The 12,638-nt window shown below is 37.7% G+C and overlaps 1 protein-coding gene across 6 annotated transcripts in view; it reads right to left on the reverse strand.

The window, feature by feature from the left end:
* ALS2 (ALS2, alsin Rho guanine nucleotide exchange factor) overlaps positions 1–12,638 on the reverse strand; it is a 72,436-nt gene that overhangs the window by 18,715 nt on the left and 41,083 nt on the right. For all 6 annotated transcript variants that reach the window (XM_021076185.1, XM_021076179.1, XM_021076183.1 and 3 more), the window contains 9 exons: positions 8,472–8,634; positions 4,533–4,664; positions 3,741–3,869; positions 3,301–3,371; positions 2,853–2,919; positions 2,314–2,516; positions 2,136–2,201; positions 1,003–1,101; positions 248–412 (listed from right to left, as the gene is read on the reverse strand). In XM_021076185.1, coding sequence (XP_020931844.1) covers positions 248–412; positions 1,003–1,101; positions 2,136–2,201; positions 2,314–2,516; positions 2,853–2,919; positions 3,301–3,371; positions 3,741–3,869; positions 4,533–4,664; positions 8,472–8,634 — 1,095 coding nt within the window. The remainder of the gene's footprint in view (positions 1–247; positions 413–1,002; positions 1,102–2,135; positions 2,202–2,313; positions 2,517–2,852; positions 2,920–3,300; positions 3,372–3,740; positions 3,870–4,532; positions 4,665–8,471; positions 8,635–12,638) is intronic.

Here is a 12,638-nt window from a genome sequence, read left to right on the forward strand (position 1 = left end):
GCTTTATGGAAACTGCTGCCAATGTTAATTCTGAATGATCCTGATCTTGTAGAGCAGTAACCTGTTGCCTGGTTCACAAGCAAAGGCATAAAATGATGCCTGATAACTCTGTCTTCTTATTAAAAAATGTTCCGAGTACTGCTGAATTAAGACATTCAGCCTTCATAAAATCATCAATGTTTTCAGAGAAGTCTAGGAACCTTAGCCTTGCACGTTAAACTGTGAGATTAGAAGCAGAATACTGTACCTAGTGATATCATCAAAGACACCATATCCTGCTTTCTTATCCATTACCCACTGGCCAATAAACATACTGGGAGAAGAGGAAGTTAATTTTCCGCTTCGTAGGAGCCCATGACCATGACGCATGTTATCTTGAAAACAGCCTTCAAACACTTCACCAGAGGCATAACTGTGGTTAGAAAGAATGGATAAAGATCACAAGCACACTGCATCCTGATACTCATTTTTACTAAGTTTAGTAAATTCCAAATTATACTCAGGTCTTGTTTGCAGCTGTAATTATTTGTTTACTTGACTATTTCTCACCAATCAACAATCTCATTTTGAATGACTGAGTCTAAAACATTGAAGATGTCCTGGGTGGTATTCCGTATTAACATCAGGAAAAAAATGTGTACTTAGTCCCTCATGGGGAGATAAAATAATGCGTGATCTCTGAAAGGATGATAGGTTTTCTCCATATTAGAATCATGTAGTAAGTATAAGATAAATTTATAAGCAAGACACTTAGAGAATTCTATGAGAAAGTTATGGTTCACAGGTTTGTACAGTTTTGTTAAGAACAAAATAATAACCTAACATTTCATCATGTGACAGACAAGAGGTTGATCTTTCAAAGAAGACTCTATACTGTTTCAGTCATAAGAAGAATAAATAAAATTTACTGCTTGGAAATTTGGGCTACACAAATACTTAGGTTTACATAATTCTTTGAAAAAGCAACACCAGCCAGTCCAGCAACCTTTCCAAAGCGATTACCTATAGACTCCTTGACCGCACATTTTTCCTTCTTTCCAATGGCCCACATAATGGTCTTCTTTATTCAAGGCTTTGTTTGGGATTCTGTATTCTCCATATCTGCCAAGGCAAATAAAAACATCTCACAATGCATTGAGGACATAGTCACCTTTAGTATGTATACACTGGTAAACATAACAAGAACAGAGAAGAGGACTAACTACCTAGAGGAGGAAAGGGGTAAATGGGGTCTTGGTTTAAGCTATTACCTATTACCTAAGCTATATGGCAAGTCTTGGAGGGATGGGATATTAATACTGCTTCGCAGAGCGATGAGGTGTTTTAGGCCAAGTTCAAGGAAAAACAGGGAGCCTGTGTCCCAGGCCTTTTTTTTGCTGCATCGCCTTGGGTAAGTCTAGGTACCTGGCTTCCTCATCTGTGTAATAAGGGGGAGTAAATCAGATTATCTAAAGTCTCGTTTCATTCTAAAATTCTATTAAATGGAGACTAAAAGACATCATAAAATTTTATACTATCACACACACACAAAATCACCTATCCAATTTATATAATAATCTTTTTATACAGTAAAACTAATTACTTCTCTAACTTGATACAAAATATTTCACTGCCATATATTTATCATGTAAATATATTTATAGTGTTAGAAAACATGCAAGTTTATATAAAAATAATGTTGTTTGAGTACCATTGGGACAATATATCATTTAGAAGATTTTCCCTTCAACAGATTACAGAAATTAAAGAAAATTTAAAACTACTGAAAGGAAAATTTCTCCATGTCCTTTGTGTAAAGGAAGCATTTCTATCTTAACAGTCTTAACAGCAAAATTACCCAAGGTTCAGTCTTCACAACTGAGAAATGGACAGAAAACACTGTCCCATTTCAATCAATGGAAGGCTGTGTAACTTGAGGTCACCCAGCTCTCAAGGTAAATGATTCATTCTATCTAAATCAAGACTGCACCCTGGATTCCTAGTTCTCTTCATGTTCACACATGTGCATCATGAGCCTTCAAAATATTTCCCAAAACACCAAACAAAATTCTACTGTCTTGGAAATAAGTCTGAACACAAAATAACATAATTTAAGACCATAGTTGAATTTACACCCGTGTTTGCAATCTTCTTACCCGTCTTCCAAACCATTCCTGAACATGCCAGAATACATCTTCCCATCTGGCCACTTCAAAACCCCCCTGGAATGCATAAGCAAAGAATAATGTATGTCAATTAATGCTTCATGTAGTCAACACTTTCTCAGTCATCAGACTATCATCCTCACTCCAGGCATAAATCAAACATTTTCACCTTCCATGAGGCTTCCCTGAAAGCCAGCGTCCATCATAAGTTGCATCCTTCAGGCGAGGATCCTTGTAGAAAGTATATTTGGCACTGCGTGAAATGGGCGGTTCCTGCCTCTGGATACTGCTGCTGCTTCCATAAGGTGGAAGATCAGACGTCCCCCTCAAAGCCTGATCCACAGCCTGGCTTATGGCCCGGAGCCACTTTGTCTAGGAGCCAAAAGTAAATGTCAATAACTCTCAAGCACTGCTTTAAATCCTGCTAGCCGTCCTGAGAATAAAAAATTTCTCTGACTCCTAATGCTCTCCCTGTTGGGTAGTGCTGATTGACTCTTGAAATTCACCGCTTTTGTGTTTTAAATTATCACAGTAAAACAACAACAAGAACAGAAATCTACGATCCTGGTTTAACGAAGATTTATCAGACATAATTATGGACCATTAGGCAAGCAAGAACAATTTTTATTTCTTCCTCCCCACTACTGTTAAGAAATGGCCAGAAATGGCCAGGCCAAAGATGGAAAGAAAATACCACGATGGACTAACCTTTTCCTGGGGTGTTGATGAAATGAGAATGAACTGCTCCTCAGGTGTAGTTATCTTTAGGCCATTCCTAAAACGTTCACAAGGGTAAATGCCGGTAGGTATAACAACCTGTCATTAGAACAATCCTCAAAGAGGAAAAGCTCCTTGTTTATGTCAAGGGGGATCAGAAGTCAAACATAAGTGCAGTCATGCCCTGAGTTTGGTTCCCATGGTGGGAAGAAGGACAATCACTCTGTTCCGTGTTGAACGATGGGCATGTGAGCAATGGAGAAGCCCTTCCACCACTTATCAGGATCTGTCATGACCTTCACAGCCTCTTACTATCTGTGTGCTGGGAGGGTGAGCCTTTTTATACAGAATGAGGAGGCCTCCTGAGTTTTTATTCACATCTAGAGAAATGACCTGGGTAAGTGACAGAGGAAGGGAATGAGGGGTGAGGGACACTTACACACCACCAGCTTCTTCAGAAAGTGGCTCTGCCCACAGGGTGGCCAAAGGGAACACATGGTGGGTGGAGAACTGAAATAGAGAACATGGAGACCCATCTGAGAGCCCATGTGGACCCTGGGGTCAGCTGCTGCGTTACCCCTTTCAACTGGTTAAGTCCACCTCAGCCACACGGTCCCTCTAAGGTAGTGAACCCCAATGGTCTAGCCATGTCTGCTGTGAGGACCGCTGTACAGGGCTGATTCTCATTTTCAAGCTGGAAACTAAAAAAGCTCCCTGAAATCTGGCCTATACACCACAGGTGACCTTAACATTCTCTATTACTCAATACTTTCAGTAAAATCACAACACTTTGTAATATAAACTGATGGTATAACTAATTAAATAAGCAGGAGCACTCCACCTTCCAGGGCCTCTTTTAAGGTGAGGAATGCGGCCTACCTGGGCATGGACCAGGGCATCATTAAAGAGAATGAACCAATTCACAGAAAACCTCCCAGCGTGCTGCAAAGACAGGGCTCGGTTACTGCTCTCACACAGCAGTCGACGCTCTGGCTTCCTCAAGGAATCCTGCGATTAAAAACAAATACCGGAGATCTTGTTGTGGCACAGGGAAACAAATCCCGACTTGTATCCATGAGGATGCGGGTTCGATCCCTGGACTTGCTCAGTGGGTGGCTGGGGATCTGGCATTGCCCTGAGCTGTGCTGTAGGTCAGACGCCGCTTGGATCCCACGTTGCTGTGGCTGTGGTGTAGGCCGGCATCTGTAGCTCCAATTCGACCCCTAGCCTGGGAACTTCCATATGCTGAGGGTGTGGCCCCATAAAGCAAAAACAAACAAACAAAAATAAAAAATAAAAGTAGGAATTATTTTATGCAAAGAGAAAATGAACAAGGTAGAAATCATATCGAGGGGAATCTGTTGGTCATAGCTTAGCCTGGTATTAAACCTAAATTCAAATGGGATCCTAACATTTCATAAAGTCGGGGCTCAAAGGAAAATAAAAAGAAAGGAAGACACAAAAGAAGGTGAGGCCTATTCAGAAAGGTTTCCTAGCAATGAGGGGAAGGTGTTGATATTTGGAGCCCTCATGGCTGTGGTCTCTGGATCACCCTTAGAGAAGGAGTCATTAAAGCTTATTACCATAAACGAGTGAGGAACAGACACAATGATGGAAGTTGTTATGGATATGCCTGCTGTTGCTGGGAGGATGACAGTTGGCAGGCTTTACCGTCATTTTTCCAGGAAAGGTCTTCCAGAAAACCAGTGTGTATTCTGCTTCCTTCCTTTTCCTGCCGAGATGGAGAGCAAGGGACTCATAACAGGAACTGGAATCCTGCAGCTTCTGGTATTCTGGAGATGTCTAGAGGCCAATATTTAAGGGAAGGAAGAAAGAACATAAAACAATTGTTCAGAATCTGTAGCCTCAGAGTGGTTTAGGTGTGTAATAATACATTTAGGGAGGAAATTCAGCCTAAGAACAGACATGGCACATTCCAGGGAGCCGAGCAAAAAGAAGACTGGTTCCAGAAATTTCTACCACATTCAAGGACATATGCGCCAGGGGAAAAGAAACAAACGCTGGCAGTTATCAGTGAGGGAGCAGCAGAGAACTCAGGATAGGACAGGAATTCACGTACGTTTTGGTCTCAGGATCCTTCTATTTTGCCTGTGGGGGTTATAGCTACTGATATTTACCATGTTAGAAAATAAAATTGGTTTTTTTTGGGGGGAGGGCAATATATAGATTTGGTTTATTTGATAATCTGAATTTAGTTGACTGTCAAAGAGGACAGTATATCAACAATGGTTTTCACTTTTCTGACACATTTTGATAAAATATTTAATTATTTAAAAGAAATAGGATAAACAAATTCCTTCATACAGTCCCAATTTAAGATGGCGTACTATGATGAAAACATCCATTTTTTCAATGTTGGAAGGCTCCCCCCCCCGTTTTATTGAGAGATAATGGACATACAGCACTGTATAAGTTTAAAGAGTACAGCATAATTTCACTTGCATATATCAGAAAATGATTATCGCAATAATTTTAGTGAATAGCCATCATCTCATGTAGAGACAAAACTGAATAGAGAAAAAATATCTTTCCTTGTGATGAGAACTTTAAGTCTATTAATTTACTTCAACTACAGTAACATTTTAAATAAAAAATGCTAAATTTTCCAAAACAAAAAAAGTCGAGTGAGAAAAGTGGTACTGTTCTACATTTTTTCCAAATCTCTTTATTATCTGGCTTAAAAGATGACAGGTGGGTTTTCACATCAGTCACTACATTTAATCTGTTATGACTGGTTGAAATAAATGAAGAAAAGCTTGCTTTATAAAGATATATAGTTAGAAAAGGCAGGAGTATTTTAATAGCCATTTCATATAATTGCGGATATTCTCCTTCAAAACTATATCAAAACTTGTTAAGTGGTAGTTTCTTAGAGAGTAGCTGAAATGTGGAGTCTGAAACTACATTAAACGTTTTGTATTCTATTACATTCAAATCCACCGGTCTATCTTACACTTTGAGTAGATTTTTTTAAACCTATGCATGATTTTACAACATGTGAATTGGACACTGGGAAAAAACTGGTTCAGTAAATCACTCAAATGCTGATACATTTTATTATACAACATCAAAAATCACCTATTACCGATTTCATCAGAAGAAAAGTCTTTAAGTATTGGAAAGATGCCAAGCTCACAGTGAGATACATGTTTCCCACATTTTAATTTTTGCTTTAAAAATTCAGATTTTTATCATTGGCAACAGATACTGTCAGTTGTTCTCCTTGAAGTGATCTGTACATTTACTTTTTTTTTTTTTTTTGGAGAGGATATCTGTCAAATATGCAAGTCTGAATATCCACAGTTTATCTGTCAATTGTTCTTTGAAGTTGAGAAAAAAAAAAAGGCGGTGCTCATTTTGGCAGCACACATACTAACAGGAGAAGATCAGCATGGCCCCTGTGCAAGGATAATGCGCAAATTCATGAAGCAGTTTTTTCAAAGTCAGTTTCTACCTCAAACAATTGCAATCTTATGCTTTTCCTTGAAAAACACTAAGACTCTGGGATATAGCAGTTCTGCTTTCTGTGGACTCCCCATTTCATTAGGCAGAAGATTAAGAAGATATATATTTTTGTGTGTGGTGGCAGATGTTAACTAGACTTGCTGTGGTCATTTTATATATATATATACATATGCTGAACCATTATGCTGTCCACCTGAAACTAATAAAATGTCAACTAATAAAATATCAATTATATCAGTTTTAAAAAGAAATAAGATGTATATTCAATGGTTGAGGTTAAATAAAATAAACAATTTTTACTGCTTTATCAAGGACATTTTTTCAGTGAAACCAGAAATCTTTGGTTTGTTTAGTTCGTTTTTTAACTGCAAGTTCATGGAAGCAAAGCATACTATGACTGAGTTAGTATGCTGGCTTGATCCATGCCAAAGAGCCAGAAGTTTGACCTGTCTTTCCTTCTGCACCTTCAGTGCAAATGCCAACATGGTGTAAGCAGCACAAATCTTAGTACTGTCCTGAAAACAGTTTGATCTTGGCACCTCCTGAAAGGGTCTTTGGAACCTCCAGGGGCCTGTGGACCAAGCTTTGAGAATTAACCACAGGCAAGGTCTAACTTCTGTGTGTTGTGGAGAGTGAGCAGAAGGCAAGATGAAAGGATGATTCCTCACATTTGTAATTAACTTTATATTCTACAATTCTCAGAGTCATTCATTTCCATATTTTCTATTCATTTAAGAAATATTTAATGGTCTCTACTACATACAGAATAGTCTGCTAAGTGCTAGGGATAAAAAATAAGTCAGGCACATCTTTGTCTTCTGGGAGCTTATAATTAGGCAGAGAAGACAGAAAAATGTACATTATACCAGAACAATATAGTGTTAACAGGTTATTGGAAGAGACAATAAAGTAAAATGGTCAAAGGAATAGACTCTGGAGCCAGAGTGCTTGGAGGTGAACTTGCGCTCTACTGATTCTCAGCTATGCCTCAAATCTCTCATCTGTAAAAGGGGGATAATAATAATGACATCCATTTTAGTTCCCACTGTGGCTTAGTGGGTTAAGAACCCAACACTGTGTCTGCGAGATTGTGGATTTGATTCTTGGCCTCACTCAGTGGGTTAAGGATTCAGTGTTGCTGCAAGCTGCAGCACAGGTTGCAGATGCGGCTCAGTTCTGGCGTTGCCGTGGCTGTGGCTACAGCTCCAATTCGAACCCTGGGAAATTTCATATGCTGCAGGCCATAAAAATTAAAAAACCCAGATAATCCATTTCATAGGATTGATGTGGGGATTACATGAAAATATATATATAAAGTGCTAGAACGGTATCTGGCACAGGGAGTGCATTTAATAAGTATTAGGTATTATTTTTATTTAAAGATTTTATATGTATCTAGTATCTCAGCTATACCTTAGACTTACTTAATAACAATCTACAGTGATGGAACATAGTCTTGTGTTTCGAAAAAACTTCTGCAAATGATTCTGATCCCCAACCCTGGTCAAGGACCACCAACGTAACGTGGAAAGAAAAAAATGGGAGGATCAAGTATTAGCAAAAGATAGAGGAGGGAATAACTAATTCTTCAGAGATGGGCAGGCGAAGGAATGTGGTATGGTCAGAGAGGGCTTCATTTTCATGAGAAAATGACTTTTGACTCAAGCCTTAAAGGTTTCTCATGATGAGGGCAGAGGTAGGATGTTTCAGGAAGGAAATATAAAGCACAAAAGAACTACATCCAAGGTATCTGAACTAATATGCAGGACACAGGGTAGAATATAAGCCTAGAAATAAAAGACAGTATCAGATTGTGAAGGGTCTTTAACGCCAAACTAAAGAAGTGTGGATTTTTTTTACATAATTAGGACTCTTCAGACTGGAAATAGTACGATAACAGACTCTGAATAAGTCCCAGCTGATCTAGCTGATTTTTGATTAACTAAGGACATACTGAGGTGAAGTCATACTTTCTTCTTTCATTTCCCTGAAGAAAAATAAATTTATTAGACACATTATAAATATGAAATCAGTGATTTCCAGATCTTGGGGCCGCATAATTTAAACAAACAACTATGATCCTTAGCTTCTCAAGTGTCAAAAGGGGTACATATGTGAGCTTACCACTTCAAAACAAGTAGCAAGTTTTAGCAAAACTTTTGCGTAATTATGAAGTCGTCTGATTGGCAAGAAAAACAAAGTATTCAATATTTCCATCAACTGGGTGTTTTCATCATTCATGTCTGATAAGTCTTGCAACAGTTCCTGGTTTTTATTTAGAAAATCACTGAAGGTAGAGAAAAAAAGGCATTCAGTTAATTCTTTTGCTACTGACAACATGCGTGATACTGAAAAGAAACACTTCAGTAGATACTACCTTTTCAAACGTATACATTTTTAGATGCTAAGAAAGTAACAGAAAATTAATACAACGAAATAAGCCAGATGTAATTAAAAGAATTTCCCTGCCTATAAAATGGGATTTTTGAGCATTAAAAGTGGCAAATGGTAGCCACTGGTACCAAATAGTACAGAAACTCTGTAATAGAGATGGTTAATCATAGACCTGTGCTTGAAGTTCCAGGAAATTAATCATACATTCCAGTTTCATGGAATAATTGGAGACCAGCTAACACAGTTACCTGTTGACTTCCAAGCCAGAAGTCATGGCAGTAAATGGCAGGACTAATTCTCTAATCAGTTGTACTAAACAGAAATATTAGAGGAAAAACAAAGCTCTTTGCTCTAACAGAATTCGAATGGAATATGAGATACTTCTAATTTTTTTCTTCAATTCTTGATCATCTAATGAGAGTTTATTACAGGAGAGTAATAAAAAGCTATAGACACCAATATACAATTAACAGGAAACAGTAAAGCAAATTTTATGTGCAGATTTTATTTTCTTTTACTTTACTATTTTAACTTTTTTTTTTTTTTTAATTTTTTGCTCTTTAGGGCTGTACCCACAGCATGCGGAAGTTCCCAGGCTAGGGGTCAGATCAGAGATAACAGCTGCCGGCCTATACCACAGCTCACAGCAACACTGGATCCTTAACCCACTGAGCGGGGCCAGGGATAGAACCTGCATCCCCATGGATACCAGTTGGATTGTTTCCACTGAGCTATGATAAGAATTCCCTGCATGCAGATTTTAATGCTGAGATCGTCAAAAACATTTCAAACTGAATCCAATGTTTAGTTTTTTATATTCAATTGTGTTAAGTGTATGATAAGAATTTTACTGCATATTTTAAGGCTGATCAGTAACCCACTGAGGCTACACTCATCAGACCAAAACGCTTAAAAGATCTGTAAAGAAGTTAAGAGTTTGTGGAACAGAATAATAATTACTATCTGCCACTAAATGAGAAATAACTATGTGCCAGGTACTACCCTGTTTTACAAACACTATCCTACAATTTGTAGCTACAAGGCTTCAAATAAAACAATGTCACATAAGACTCTAAAGCAAATATTAATAATTTCATAATCCCTTAGAGAACTATGGAATAAAGAGAAGTTTAACTTGGAAATTACAAAATATTATCTTGGAAAGAGGGAAAAATATGTAATAAGTCCAGGACCTGTAAGTTCAATGGCACAAAGTGGATTGTTTTATAATGCAATTAAGAGATCTGAGAGAGCACGCCCGGAGGAACATGGCCCAGATTTTAGTTTATATTTGGCTTGCGTGTATGTTCCCACCTCCTCCCCCACATTCTGCTGCTTCAATCAGCTGGGGAAACCTGTTTTACCCTATAGAAGTGTTTCACTTTGACCTGCTCCTGAGAGGGGGAGGTGGAACGTGGTGAACACACACCTCCTCTGACCCTATTTCTCCTGGAAGCCCAGGACTACATCAGGAATGCTCCCACTCTTGTGAACCCTACTATTTTTCTGGACTCATTCATGGCCACGTCTCCAGACTTTCCGAAAAGGGGCCCTGCTATGCTCTCAGAAACCCTGAACTACTCTGTTTAGCTTAATTTCTCCTGGGCGTTTTTAATCTAACAGTGGCGAAATTGTTCTTTCTTTACATGGCTCGGTTTGCACTTCTTACTCAAAAAATAAAGGTAGAAACAACAAAAGTGTCCAACCAAAGTGTCCCTCAACAGATGAATGGATACTCAAAATGTGGTCTATACATAAAATGGAATATTACTCAGACATACAATGAAATGATCTTTTGGTATATGCTACCATGTTGATGTACCTTGAAAACCTTATGCATAGGGAAATAAGCCATATACAGAAGGACAACTACTTATGATTCCACTTACATAAAGTACCTGGAATAGGCAAATTCAGAGAGACAGGAAGGAGAATAAAGTTAGCAGAAGCTAGGAGGAAGGAAAAAAAGGAAGTAATTGTTGAATGGGTATAGAATTTTTATTTGTCATGATAAAGTTTTGTGTATAGATAATGGTTTACACAGCATGTGAATGTACTTGATGCCACAGAATTGCACACTTAGGAACAGTTAAAATGATAGATTTATGTAGATTTTACCACAATATATTTTTTTTAAAGTATATGATGAATGCTAGCCTGAGGTGAATGGCTAAATGATAAACCAGCTGAGTGATAAAAGCTTGGGCAGATTCACTGTCAGTAGGTTCACTAGCTATGCTCTAGAGAGATTCTCAAACTGTTTTCTTTTTAAGTGAAAATCTTAAAATAATTTAAAATATTACTGTAAATACAAGTTAAAACAAGATATTATTACTGCCTTTAACTGTGTAAAACCCTGGGGTTAGTGAACCACTGCCTTGGAAATGCTGCCCAAATCCAAACTTATTATCTGCTTCCACAGTTCACAGTCACCCAGGATTCATTAACTGCTTTCCACCTGTCCAGGCTCTAGCTACAGGCTTTCACTTAAGCATTGTGCTTTAGCTGCTCTACTAAAGCGTCAGGTCAATCGCTGAGTACTGTAAACTCAGCTCTGAAATACGAGAGGAAAGTTACACCGCAGAAGGGCTAAAATAAAATAATAGAAAGTGGTGTCATCATATTAGTACTAAACAAAAAAAGCAAGATTGAGGATTTAAAAATGTAGTAATTAGGTAGTAATAAGTTTAAGATATAACACTCTTTAGCCTATCATTTAAGAAATGAAGGCCATGGAGTTCCCGTAGTGGCTCAGTGGTTAACGAATCCCACCAGGAACCATGAAGTTGTGGGTTCGATCCCTGACCGTGCTCAGTGGGTTAAGGATCTGGCGTTGCAGCGAGCTGTGGTGTAAGTCACAGACGCGGCTCGGATCCTGTGTTGCTGTGGCTCTGGCGTAGACCAGTGGCTACAGCTCTGATTAGATCCTTAGCCTGGGAACAGCCATATGCCATGGGTGTGGCCCCAGAAAAGGTAAAAAGACAATAAATAAATAAATAAAGCAGGCCAAATTCTTATATTTTGGAAATGAATGAGCACATGACATTAGTCAAATCATGATGGAAATCAGAAAATAATGAGAACTGAATGACTACAAAAACAAAATGTGTCAAAACTTTTTACATGCAGCTAAAGCAAAACTTAGAGGGAATCTATAGCCTTAGATGAATACACTAGAAAAATTAATGAACTAAATGCTAAACTCATAAAGTTGGAAGACATGAACAGGTGAAGACAAAGAAAGTAGAAGGAAATAAAAGCCAGAAATTAGTGAAAAGAAAAAGAAAACAAAGAAAGGAAAGAATTAACTACAGCTTAATCTTTGAAAAGAGTAATAAAAAAGGGCAAACTATTAACAAGAGTGACCAAGACAAAAAGATAAAAAGGCTCAAGTAAATATAAATAAGAATGAAAAATAGGGGTTACAACTAATTATAGAGGTAAACACATCTAAAAACAATGATAGAAACATTATGCCAATAAATTTGAAAACAAGGATGTCATAAACAATTTTCCAGGAAAATATAAACAAAGCCAAAAGAAGAAATAAAGACCCAATCAGACATATTCATTAAAAAAATAAATCTGTAATTTAAAAACTCCCTAGAGGATATGTCCCCATGAACACCATAGGTTTTTACAAAGGATTGCTACCAAATCTTGAAAGTAAAGATAATTCTGATTTCATGCAAACTATTCCAGAAAACAAAAAAGGAGAGGAAACTCCTCAACTCATTTTATAACTGTTAATACAATCCTCTTAGGGAAATTGGTCAAGTTCAAAAGAAGGAAAACCTCATATTCACTGTTACAAAAATTTAAATATTAACAAATTGAATCCATAAATGTATTAAAAAATGAATACATAAAGACCACCTGAATTTACCTTGGAAACTC

Source organism: Sus scrofa, chromosome 15 (assembly GCF_000003025.6).
Source record: "Sus scrofa isolate TJ Tabasco breed Duroc chromosome 15, Sscrofa11.1, whole genome shotgun sequence".
Classification (NCBI taxonomy): Eukaryota; Metazoa; Chordata; class Mammalia; order Artiodactyla; family Suidae; genus Sus; species Sus scrofa.